The following is a 13,049-nucleotide window of genomic DNA, read 5'->3' on the forward strand; positions in this document are numbered from 1 at the left end:
AAATATTTGCAAATAAAAAAAATGACTCAACAAAGACGACAGGGAAAAAATTCCGTGATAAGTCGTTTACGATTTGCATCAGATCAGTCCTTTTTATTTCTTGCATTTCATGCCTGTATGTATGTAAGCCAGGTTGGTATTAACTAGCTATCTCTGGTTTCAGGCGGCACATACTACCCGGTTCGCAGGTAAAAGACCGCAGTCACATTCTTTGGAGGATTTTATTTTTTATTTTATTTTCGTAGACTGCGTCCAACTTCAGACGTACAGAGTACACACTTGGATCTCGCATTGGATATACATTCATAAATCTGGAAGATAACATTATTTTACGATATTTCAAAAATTTTTTAAAATTCTCCAAATCTTTATAGCAGCCTCGCGAAGAAGTTGGGTCTTTGTGGAAAAAGAGGTGACCTAAAAATTGTAAAGAGTTAAGGCGTTTAGAACTTAGGCCTTGGATTCTGAGGCGAAAGTGAAAAGTTGGTTCACGTCACATCGAAATCGAATGTGAAAGAAAAAAAATGTTTGCTCACTCAGAAAAGTGTTTGTTTGAATCAAACAGGCATTTGTTTGGCCTTCAATCAGCGATAGAATTTGATTTAAATGAGGTTTCTTCGAGTTAAACAATTAATTGTTTAAATCAAATAAATTTTGTTTAAATCAATTTTTTTTAATATGTAAGTATTTTCTGACTCCAGATTGAAGAAAGAATTTGTTTGATTTAAAGAAAAAAAATTTCTAACTGCATTTCTGAAGATGCATATGTAATTTATTAACAAAAAATGCTTAACGCCGTAATCAGGCTTTTTTCTTGCTGAAAATTAGCGACATTTTCTTGAATTAAAGTTCACTCTCTAATAGCTTAATGGAAAAGCACCTGAACGGTAATCAGATGTTCTGTGGTTCGATTCCCAGCGGAGCAAAAACAGAAAGATTTTTTTTTCAAAAAAAATGTAATGTAATTGATTTTTATTGTAGTTTAGAGAATACAGAAGAAAAAATAAGACTTGTTCAGTATCACAGCATTAAGATTTTTAAAACATTATTTTATGTTCCTTGAAAATTCTTTAATAATATATAGATATTTTATCATTTTAATTCATTAGATTGCTTGTTAGATTTCGAATTAATGCTTGTGTTTCCTAAAACTTAAAATTATCATGAGTAATTCAAACAAAAATTAATTTAATTCTCCATTCACGAATAAATTCCCAATTCAATTCTCAATTTAATTCTAAATCTAATTAATTTCAATTTTCAATGATCTAAATTCTAAGGTTTCGCAACTCTTAATATTCTCAATTGTCTCAATTTTCATTATTTTAAATTCTGAGTTAATGAAAATTTTTCAATTCTCAATGTTCGTAATGTTCTCGAATTTAATTTTTCTGAATTCACAAATTTCTCAACTCTCAATGTTCTCAATGGTCTCAAAGTTGTCGAATTTAAATTTTGTTAATTCTCAACTGCATTAATTCTGAATTCTTCAGAGAATTTCTCAACTCAATTTGAAATTTAATTCTCAATTCTTAATGTTCTCATCTTCTTGATTTGTAATTTTCTAAATTCTTAACATTATTAATTCCTAATTTTTCCATCAATTTTCAATCAATTCTGTATTTGATTGCGTATTATCGTCAATTCTCAATGCTTAATTTTCTCAATTCTCGATATTCTTTGATATAAATTCTCAATTCGAAATTCTTAATTATTAATTCTTAACTCCCTCAATTCTCCCGTCAAATTTTAATTGAATTTTCATCTCAATCCAATTCAACTATCAATTCTCCGTTCAAAATATTTTTAAATTTAATCTTCAATGCTCAATTTTCTAAATTCTCAATTTTCTCAATTCTCAATTTTCCCACTTCTTAATTTCCTCAATTCTCAATATTCCAAAAGCTTAGTTCTTAATTCCTAATACCTAGTTCCTCATTGCTAACTTAAAATTCTTAGCTCCTAATACCTAATTTCTAATTCCTATTTCTTAATTATTAATACCTAATGCCTAATTCCCTATTCAGAATTCCATTTAATTTAAATTCATCAAATTAATTTTTGTTTTTACTAAAACATATTGGTATTTCTACAATAAAAAATTTAGAAAGTCCTTGAATCCCTCAATTCTACCATTGATTCTTAATTCAGTTCTCAATCCAATCCAACTCAATTGTAAATTTTTCATTCTCAATTTAATTCAATCCTGAATTTCAACCTAATCCTATTCTCATGTCAATTCAAATTAGTCATTAATCTTTTATTCAATTCACTTTTCAATTCAATTTCAATCTGAGTTACGATTTCTTAATTTTTAATTTTTTTAATTTTAAATCAGTTGTAAATCAGTCCATCAATTTTCATATTAAATTACATTCTCCTGTAATTTAATTTTGTCAAATTTCTCAAAATTGAATTTTTGCAATTGTGAATTTTCTCCGTTCTTAATGTTCTTCACTCTTAATTTTTTCAATTTTAATTTCTTCCCTTAATTCTCCAGCCAATTTAATTCTCAAGTCAATTCAATTCTAAATCTGAAATTCAATTCTATTCTCAATTCTAAAGTTTTAATTGGCAATTTCAATAGTTAAATTGATCTATAGTTTCGGTTAAGGACATTTTTATTTTCCTAAGAACAACTTTAGAAATTTGAAATTTAATTATGGCCTCAATCTATCTGTTTCAATGAAATTCTCTATCTGATTAAATTCAAATATAAAATTCAATTACATTCTTATATAATTTCGATATAATTCAATGAAATGTTCAATCCAATTTAATTTTTATTTTTTAGCTCTTAATTCAGTTTAATCAAATTTCAATTCTGCATTTTGTTAAAATTTTAATTTCTCAATACTCAATTTTCGCAATTTTAAATTTTTTTAATTGTTAATGTTCTTCACTCTTAATTTTATTAATTTCGCCATTAATTCTTAATCCATTTTCCTTCTCAATTCAAATCAAATCAAAATCAGAAATTCAATTCTATTCTTAATTCTAAATTTGGAATTGGCAAATCAAATAATTAAAATTGATTTATAGTTTCGGTTATAGGAATTTTTATTATTTTTATTTATTTCCTTAATAATGAAATTAGAAATTGTTAATTCAATTATTTTTTCAATTTATCTAATTGAAATAAATTCTCTGTCCAATTAAATTCCAATCTCAAATTCAAGTATATTCTTATATAATTCCAATAAAATTCAATAAAATGCTTAATCTAATTCAATTTTGATTTCGCAATTCTTAATTCTCATTCCATTTTTTCAAATTTCTTAATATTCAATTTTCTTAATTTTCAAAATTCTTCATTTTCTTCACTCTTCATTTTCTCAATTCTCAATTCTTCCATGAATGCTCAAGCAAATTTAATTCTAAAGTCAATATAAATTGTACTCTGAAATTCAATTCTATTCTTGATTCTCAATTTTAAATTCTCAATTGGTAATTTAAATAATTAAATTGAGCTATAATTTCGGTTAAAGAAATTTTTATTTCCCTGATAATAAAATTAGAAATTTTTATTCAATTATATTCTCAATCTATGTAGTGCAATTAAATTCTCTATCCAAGCAAATTCAAATCTCAAATTTAATTATATTCTCATATTATTCCGAAATAATCCAATTAAATGCTCAATCCCAGTGAATTTTTAATTCCTAATTCAGTTGAATAAAATCTGTATTCTCTATTTTGTCAAATTTCTCAATATTCAATTTTGTCAACTCTCTATTCTTCCATTAATTTTAAATCCAATTAAATTCTCAAGTCAATTCATTTCTGAATTGGAAATTCAATTCTATTCTTAATTCTACATTTTAATTTAATAATTCAAATAATTAAATTGATCTATATTTTCGGTCAAGGAAATTTTTATTATCTAATAATAACATCAGAAATTTCTAATTCAATTATGTTCTCAATCTATCTATTTCAATATAATTCACTGTCCAATTAAATTCAATTATATTCTCATATAATTCCGGTATATTTCAATGAAATGATCAATCCAATTCAATTTTCATGTCTTAATTCTTAATTCTCATGCCAGTTTAATAAATTATCAACTCTTTATTTCGTAAAATTTTAAGTTTCTCAACATTTAATTTTCGCCATTTTTAATTTTCCCAATTCATAATGTTCTTCACTCTAAATTTTCTTGCTCCTTAATTTTCCATTAATTTTCAATTCAAGTTCAAGTCAATTCAATTCAAAATCAGAAATTCAATTCTATTCTCAATTGTAAATTTGCAATTGGTAATTCAAATAATTAAATGGAACTATAGTTTCGGTTTAAGAAATTTGTATATCGTCAATAATAAAATTAGACATTTTTAATTCAATTATGTTCTCAATCTATCTAATTCAGTAAAATTCTCTATCCAATCGAATTCAATTCCCAATTTACCCATTAATCCCCAACTTAATGTTCAGTTCACTTCAGTTATCAATTCCCGCAATTCTGAAATTTATCGATGTTCTTTATTTTTAGATTTTAAATTACGTTAATGTAATTTTTGTTGGTAAAAAAGTTGCTTTGTTTAATAATAAAGTTGCAAATTTGAAAATACGCTGAGACTGAATCGTGTTTATGGTGATTATCTAGGTCCTTATCAGAGGCAGAGAGGCCGGACGCTCACTCTCGCTGACTTGCCGTCGATGCGTAGTCATGCTTGGACGCAAGTCGCGTGTGCACGTGTTTTAAGAATAGTAAATAAACTGTGAATTGCCCGACTTGCCTCTTTTCCATCCTAACGGGAATGAGTTCTGTGCGGTGTTGTGCTACCATTTACCGAAAACTTTTTCACATTTCTTTTTATTTTATTTTCTTTTATTTTTTGACCACCCAGTGTACGTAGTGGATATAAAAATCTAAACTGCACAATATGGATGAAATACCACTCAAGTAGGCATTACATAAATATTATTTTACATTGTTTACCAAATTCGCCTATTCACTCCTCTATCAAGACTTATTGCATTTTTTAATAATAAAGAATTTTATACGAAAATATGCTTCTTGGCGTCCTACAAAATTAGGGAAGCTGGAAAAGGGGATGAAGTGGCCAAACTGATGAAAAATATTTAATTTATCTTGAATTTGAAGAAGAGACATTTTGATAATAATGTTAAATAAATGAGTGGTTTACAACTTTATTGTCCCGATAAATTTTATTTGTTTTAGCCCAATCAATTTCGAAAAAATTAATATTAAATATTAATTGTCATGGAAAAAGCATTTCGGTGAAATTGTATCATTAGCGCTTTCGATAAAGATAACCTAAATTTTCTAAAGCAAAGATAAACCGCATTTTGATTCAAAGGTCTTTTCAATCAATTTTGTGCCATTTTTGTTTCATTTTTGAACTTCGATTTCCAAAATAAAATGAAAATTTAAAAAATGTAGTTAAAATATAAAATAAAAATTTGATAAGCCAGAGAATTCTCTGGAAACACACTATCTGTAATTTACAAATAATTACCTCATAAACTCTTATTTGAAAGGAGCCCCAAAAAGTTTATCCACCTCATAAACGATAGCAGTAATCCAATTATACGAAATAATGAATGGCTTTTATTTTCACTTTATTGTTAATCAATAATACAAATATAGTCTGACAGAGCTCATCGTTTCGCAATTTCATTAGAACGTCCACCCAAATCTTTTAAGGAAAAAAACTGCGGAATATTTTGTTTAGGGAATTTCTGTCTTTTAATTTATTTTAATTTATTTAAATGACCTATTTTAATTCAATTTTTTACAAAATTTTCGATTGTGAGTCTTCTAGAAAGCTATGTATAGGAAATTATAGAAAAGTTTTATGAATGTAGTGAAAGATAACCTTGGTGTCTGACATAAAATTTGAATAATAATTACAAAATCGAACAGTCTGTACAAAACAACGCGTAATTTTAACATATCGTATTGAAATTTTTTAGAAGCCCGTATCTAGGTTAACCTAAATTCGATAAGAGGTCGTACTTAAATTCCGTCACGGATTATAGGCCCTCTCTAATCCCCCCCCCCCCCCCCCCCCAATAACAAAACATAAGAAAATATTTCCTCTTTAGTCTTGTAATAATTTTAACATATAATTTTTTATAAACGGAAAAAGACAGTATTTCAGATACAAATTTAAAATTTCCAAATTTATAAATCTATTTTAAACAAAAAAAATGTCTTTTCTACCCGGAAAAATGGCGTTTTAATAAAAAAATTCTTTAATTTTCAACAAAATTTTAAAATTTAACATAATATTTGAATTTTCAACTTAAAAAGATAAATTACCCAAAACAAAGTGTCATAGTTTATGTTTTAATAAAAAAGATGAAATTGATAATAAAAAAAAACAGAATTTCAAAACAAAAAAAATCTTAGTTTTTAACAAATAAAGATTTTTCACTAAAGCGAAAAATAAAAGTTTATCTAAATTGTTTAACCTTCAAGCCAAAAAAAGAATTTTCTCTACAAACAAATAATAATTTTCATAGAAAAAATATGACTTTAGAAAAAAATTAATTTTTCACGAAACTGTTGCATTTTGAACCAACAAAAATTAAATTTCAAACCAAGAACATAATATTTTTCCCTCCCAAAAAGAGGAATTTTCAACCAAAAAAGACGAATCTTAAAAAAAATTAAGAAGTTACATTTTCAGATAAAAAATTCATTTTAAACCAAAAAAATACTTTTCCACTAAACAGTTAAATTTTCAACCAAAGAAACAAGCCTTCAATAAAAAAAATTGAACCATGTGGTTTTATTTTTAACCAAGCAGTTGAATTTTCAAATAAAAAGCTTAAAATATCAATTAAATATTTAAACTTTCAACCACAGACATGAATTTTTAACTAAAAATATAAATCTTCAAGAAAAAGAATTATTTCTTAATGAAATGATACAACCAAATCTTCAAAACAAAATAGTTAAATACTCAGCTAAGAAAAATAATGTTTTAACAGAATGCTGCATTTTCATAAAAAAAATTCTAGTAAAAAAGACAAATGTTTAAATCAAACAAATAAATTTTCAAAACAAAAAAAAATAGTTCAATTTTTTGTTAGAAAAGATTTCAGTTGACTTTCACGATCAAAATATGAATTTTCAAACAAGAAATAATTTTCTACGAAAAAAGTTAACTTTTTAATACAAAAAGACGAATTTCAAACAAATTTGTTAAATTCTATACCATAAGTAGTAAATAAATAGTATATTTATATATAAATATAAATAAATAATAAATAAATAAAAACATAAATAGTTGCGCTTTATAACAAAAAATTCCAGATGACTTTTCATGCTTAAAATATGCATTTTTAACACAAAAAATCAGTTTCTTCGAACAAAATTGAATTTTCAATCTAAGGAGACGAATTTTTTTTATCAAAAAGGAAATATTTTTAACAAAGCAGTTGAATCATCTCCCAAATATTTGCTTTTTTATTCTAGAAAAATTACATTTTATTACAAAATTTTAATTTTAAACAAAACAGTAAAATTTTTAACCAAAAGGATGAATTTTTTACAAAACATATTAAATTGTAACAAAAAGTAATTTTTCCATGAAATAGTTAAATTTTCTACAAAAGAGCAAAATTTTCAACTGAAAACTTTCACTTTCACAAAATTGTTGAATTTTCAACAAAATAATTGCATTTTTATTCAAGAAAAATCAAAATTCTACTCAAACTGGTGAATTTTAAACGAAAAGTAATTTTTCTAACAAATAGTTCAATTTTCCAAAAAATACAAAGTTTCAGAAAAAATAGTTTTCATCCAAAAAAGATTTCAGTCGACCTATCAGCAAAAAGATATGAATTTTAAACAAAAAAGTACGAAAAAACTGGAATTTTGACTCCAAAAAGACGAATTTTGTACAACAATGAGTTTTCAACCAAAAAAGAGGTATTTTTAAAAATATTGGTAAATTAGCAACCTAACAATAAAATTCATAACTAATAAGATAATCTTAAAAATTTTTTTTTTGTGAAATTGCAAATTTACGTACATGAGTCACCGAATTTATTAGAATAAAAAGGTGTCTCGGGTTTCAATCATGTGCAAAACTACGATTCTTGCTGACGTTTTCTGAACATTGCAATTTACTTCTTCTGGGCTAACCTGATACTGGGGCAAGACAACTGTCATCGCAAAAACACAAAATATTTTTACAAAAAAACATAGAGACACAATCGAAATCTTGAAACTCTTGCTCTCAATTTTGGAATTTTTTCCTATTGCGCATGCGTTGCGTCAACAAATCGATTGGTCACCTTTAGCGCGCTGATTTGAAATGATTTTTCGTTTTTGCTTTTGTTAATAATTGTTTAAAACAAGGAATAATTACAAAGTGCATAAACATATTTAAACTGAGTTTAAATTCATATTTGTAATAAAAAATGTTTTCGTTTTTCTAAATTTAAAATCCATTATTCCTTTTTAAGGACAAACAATAAAATGATTATCTTTAGTTTCACTTTATAAGTCAATTTTTTTAATCAAAGGTTGATTTTTTATAATTTTCGCGGTATTATTTATTGAAAATAATTTTCTTGTACATTTAATCATTTTAAAGAAGCGCGCCTACGATAGCTAATCCAGCTGTTGACGAGACGCATGCGCAGTGCGAAGGATTTTTCAAATGTATTGATTTCAAATTTGTAAAATTAATACAAGAATTTAAAAAATAATAAAATCAATATTTGTCCATAAAATTCAGGTGTTTCTTATTTTATTATTAACAATATCTCAAATCGTTTAGATTCGGAAATATTATAAAAAGGGAATATGCCCGGATGATTTCCCGGTAAAATTGCTTGTATAGTGAAATACCTAAATTTAACGATTTAAAAATTGTTAAAATAATACATGAACTTAATAAATATTTTTAAAAAATTATCTATAAAATCACAGTATTTTTTGTATTAATTATTTCATTATTTAACAATTCGGAAATATTAAAATTCGGGGATTTACTCGCAAAATTTACCTGTAAAATTGCTGATACAGAAACATGCCCGAATCTAGAAATTCAAAATTTGTTCAAATAAAACATGAATAAGAAAATACTAAATATGCACAAAAAATCAAAGTTTTTTTATTTATTATTTTATTATTGAACAATTTTGCAATCGGTAAGATTCGAAAATATTATAATTCAGGAATTTTCCAATGTCGGCAATTTCATGTTGGAAAAGTTTAATTTCGGTAGAATGAATCTTTTGAGACAATTCACTAGTTTGGCGAATTTTATTTTTCGGGATATTACAATTGGTGTGAAGTTTTGTCTAAGTGTGCGGAGATGACATCATTTTGATGATTTCAAAATTCAGAATTTGGAAGGATAACAAAAAAATAATTACCAAAATAAAAATTTTCCAAAAAATTAAACTTCCCAAAAGATAAAAAAAGTACAAAAAATGTTTATTTACGAAATTTAAAATTCTCGAATAGTGAACTGTTAAACTTTTAAATTTTCGAAATTTAATATTCTCGAGATTTCAAAATCCAGAAAATAGTAAAATACCAAATTATTAAATTAAATTTTATTTTTCTGAAAATCACTATTATTTTTAGTTATTATTTTTATGTGTGCATTTCTCCACATTAAGGGCTCAAAAAATTCGGCAAAATAATTTCATCCTGGTGGGCGTGTCCGCGAGTTTTTTTTATTTTTTTCGGAAATTTGCGAATATAGGCAATTTTGGAAATTCGAACACACGGAGATTTACTAATTTCGAGAAATTGAAACCTCTGAATTTCAGAAGTATAAGATTCTCGAATTTAAACAATTAACGTTTTTTGTTTATAAATACGACTTATTTATTATAAATACATTAATAAAATATTTTTATCAAAGAATATTTTGTTTAAGTTTGTTTTCATATTATGGTTTGAATTTAAAATAGCAATAATTATATAAAAATTATGTTAAACGTAAATTCAAAAAGTCTGGTGCCTTAAAAAAAAACAATTGTCCCTAAACTTTCAACGAACCTAATGACTTTTATCTCGAAATAACTCTTTATTTTTTTTATTTAAATTAAAAATTCGATTTTTGAGAAAGTTTTTTGTAATTAAAAAAAATACTATGTGATTTTCCAAAGAACATTCTTCATCCAGAAATTTATATATTTTTTAATTATTATATTTTTGGTAACTAAATAATACTGCTCTAAAGAATTTTGAATTTTCATGTTCGGATATTTTATAATTAAAATTTTTTTCGGTAATTATGTTTTCTGCGTTTTATAGAATTCAGGATTTTGCTTTTAGATAAAGTTGTATTTCTATTCAATAATAATAAATAATAATGAATGACTAATAGAATTAATAGTATAATAATTGTAATTATCAATAATTATAATAAAAATAAAAATAATAATTGTAATTTTAAAAGGTCATGCCCCATTGCAGAGAACTACAAAATAATTAAAGGATTTATTCCAATTATTTGATATTTTTTTCTTTTAGAAAAACTTATTTTAATCTACTTACGTCTGCTTGAAGTTTAGTTATCGGATCTAGATTATTGGTAAATGCCGATTGTCGATAAAATGACAAGTCGTTTTCATTGCTGCATTTAGGTTTCAATAATTGTAGCTATGTGTAAGTTTGCATCTAATTAAATAAAAATATAGCTGCACAAGGCCGTCAAGTTTTGCCATTATTATTATTATTTATAAATAGAATGGTCAATTCTTAAACGGATATCTTGCTGTAAATTCTCTTTTTTTAAAATAATTTTTCGAAATTCTAATCTAACTATTTTATTTTTTGTAGAAAATTGATTCTGTTTAGTTCTTTTCTTTTCTTGGGAATTTAAATATTTTCTTGCAAATTAGTTTTTTTATTAGAAATTAATTTTTCAATTGATCATCCAACTTTTCCGGTTTTTGACTCATAATAAACCTATTTTAGTTCGAAATGTAATAATTTGCTTGGAAATTTATGTAATTTGTTAATGCTATATTTATTTTGTTAATAGTTCATGTATTTTGTTGAAAATTCGACTGCTTATCAAAAATCAGATTTGCTGACCTTAAAAATTAAATAGTTCGGTAGAAAATTCAACTCTTTGGTTAGAATAAATAATTTTATAATACGATATCAAATGAAAAGAAAATTAATGAATAAAATCAATATATTTTTTTAATATTGATTTTTATTTCTAAATTGTGAAAAAATTGCTCTCAGGCTCCATTTCTGAAGCCCCAAGAACTTTTTCTTAATTTAGAAATCAAAATTAATATTGAACAAATATTGATTTTAGAATAGTAGAAAAAAACAATTAAAATCCAATTATTTAATACATTTCATTTGGTCAAAAAAATAACATAAAAAAATATATTTGGTTATCAGCTCTTCTTTTCGGTTTGAAAATTCTTGATTAAAATTTGCTAAAATTCATTTTTTAGCTTACAATGTAACTATTTTATTTTTGATGAAAAATTAATCTTTTATATTTTTAGTTGTTAGTATTATTTGGTTAAATATTCATGTGTTCTGTTAAAAATCTACTGTTTTGTTAAACAATTTTCCCTTTTCTTTATTGATTTTTTTAAAACTAAAGATTAAAATTTTTTATTTATTATTTGAAATTGATCTTTCTCAGTTAAAAATATAAGTGTTTTGTTAAAAATTCATTTTTTTTATTTGAAATTTCTCTTTCGCTTCATAAAAATTAATTTTTCAATAATTTAGGTAAAATAATTCAACTATTTGGTTAATTTTCTTAATTTGGTTAATTTAGTGAAAAATTGGTTTTTGATTACAAATTAATTTTTTTAACTAAAAATCTTACGTTTTCTGAAGAAAAATGGTCAAAATAAGAAAAAATTTTTGCTTTTAACTAAAAATTGTTTTGCGTTTCCTTGGTTTATTGAAAAAAACCATCCAAAAATTATTCAAAAAATAGAAAATCTTTTTCGGTTGATACATTTAGGTACAAATAAACAAAATTGCATTGTTTGTTATTTTTTTAAATATTATGTTACAACGAAAAATTCTTTCTCATTTTTTTAAACTGAAATTATTCACTTCCTTAAACTTTACACAAGAAGAAATAAAAAGTTTATTTTTTATTTTTTACGGACCCTGTGAAATTAATTATTGATCTTGTTTGAAACTTTTTTTTTGGCTACTTTAGATGCAAATTTAAAAAATTGCAAATTTCGTCATTTTCTAATTATTATATTTGAAAGAAAAAGGTTTCTCTATTTTTCACGTTTATAGTTATTTAAATTCCATAAACTTTACCCCATAGAAATTGGTAAAAAATGTCTATTTTTCTAGAATTTTGTAAGAAAATGGCTCATGTTGCAGGATTTGTAAAAAAAAAGAAAAAGAATTTGTTTAAAACTTAATAATACATACTTGTTTCCTTGGTTTATTGAAAAGATAATAAAAAAATATAAAATTGAAAAACATTTTGTTTTGGCAACTTTAGGTACAAATCAACAGATTACATATTCTGGTCATTTTTTAGATATTATATTTCGAAGAGAATTTTTCTTCCTACTTTTTTCAATTCAAAGTCAGACAATTCCATAAACTTTACCTTAAAAAAAAATTAAAGAAAAATTTATAGAACAAAATTGAAAAAAGGCGATAAAACTTTGTCTATCTCTTTTCACTCTAAAGTTATTTATTTGCATAAACTTTATCTAAAAAAAATTTAGTTTCCATACACAAAAAATTAAAAACTTGAAGATTTTCAATCGAACTGACCAACGGTGAGAAATTAAAAAAATGATTTGTTTTTAATATCACAAATATAACAATTTCAGGTTCATATATTTTTTTTCTAATGAAAGGAAACGATCATGTAAAATAAAGTACTATAATAAAAAAAATTCGATTAAACTGGGCTCACTTAAAAAGTCGTAGAGCAGGCAACTAGTAGTTTAAAGTTAATTTAACTGAAAATTAGCTAATACGTTTCAATTGAATGACATCTGCAAGGTCCCAGATGAAGTTCATATTTCCTTCCGTAAGTTGACATACTTCGAGAAATAAACAATTTTCATGCCGATACTAAAAGGCT

General features: G+C 24.6%; 1 protein-coding gene across 3 annotated transcripts in view; it reads left to right on the forward strand.

Annotated features, from left to right (window-relative positions):
* LOC117167566 (sodium-driven chloride bicarbonate exchanger) overlaps positions 1 to 13,049 on the forward strand; it is a 103,249-nt gene that overhangs the window by 13,560 nt on the left and 76,640 nt on the right. Inside the window, exon 1 of one of the 3 annotated variants that reach the window (XM_033352593.1) lies at positions 4,683 to 4,909. The exons of 1 other annotated variant lie outside the window; for it this stretch is intronic. In XM_033352593.1, coding sequence (XP_033208484.1) covers positions 4,890 to 4,909 — 20 coding nt within the window. In that variant the 5' untranslated portion in view covers positions 4,683 to 4,889. Of the gene's footprint in view, positions 1 to 4,682; positions 4,910 to 12,980; positions 12,996 to 13,049 lie in introns of those variants that run through there. One more of the 3 variants, XM_033352596.1, reaches the window with a different exon arrangement.

The sequence above is a fragment of the Belonocnema kinseyi genome, chromosome 2, assembly GCF_010883055.1.
Source record: "Belonocnema kinseyi isolate 2016_QV_RU_SX_M_011 chromosome 2, B_treatae_v1, whole genome shotgun sequence".
Lineage (NCBI taxonomy): Eukaryota > Metazoa > Arthropoda > Insecta > Hymenoptera > Cynipidae > Belonocnema > Belonocnema kinseyi.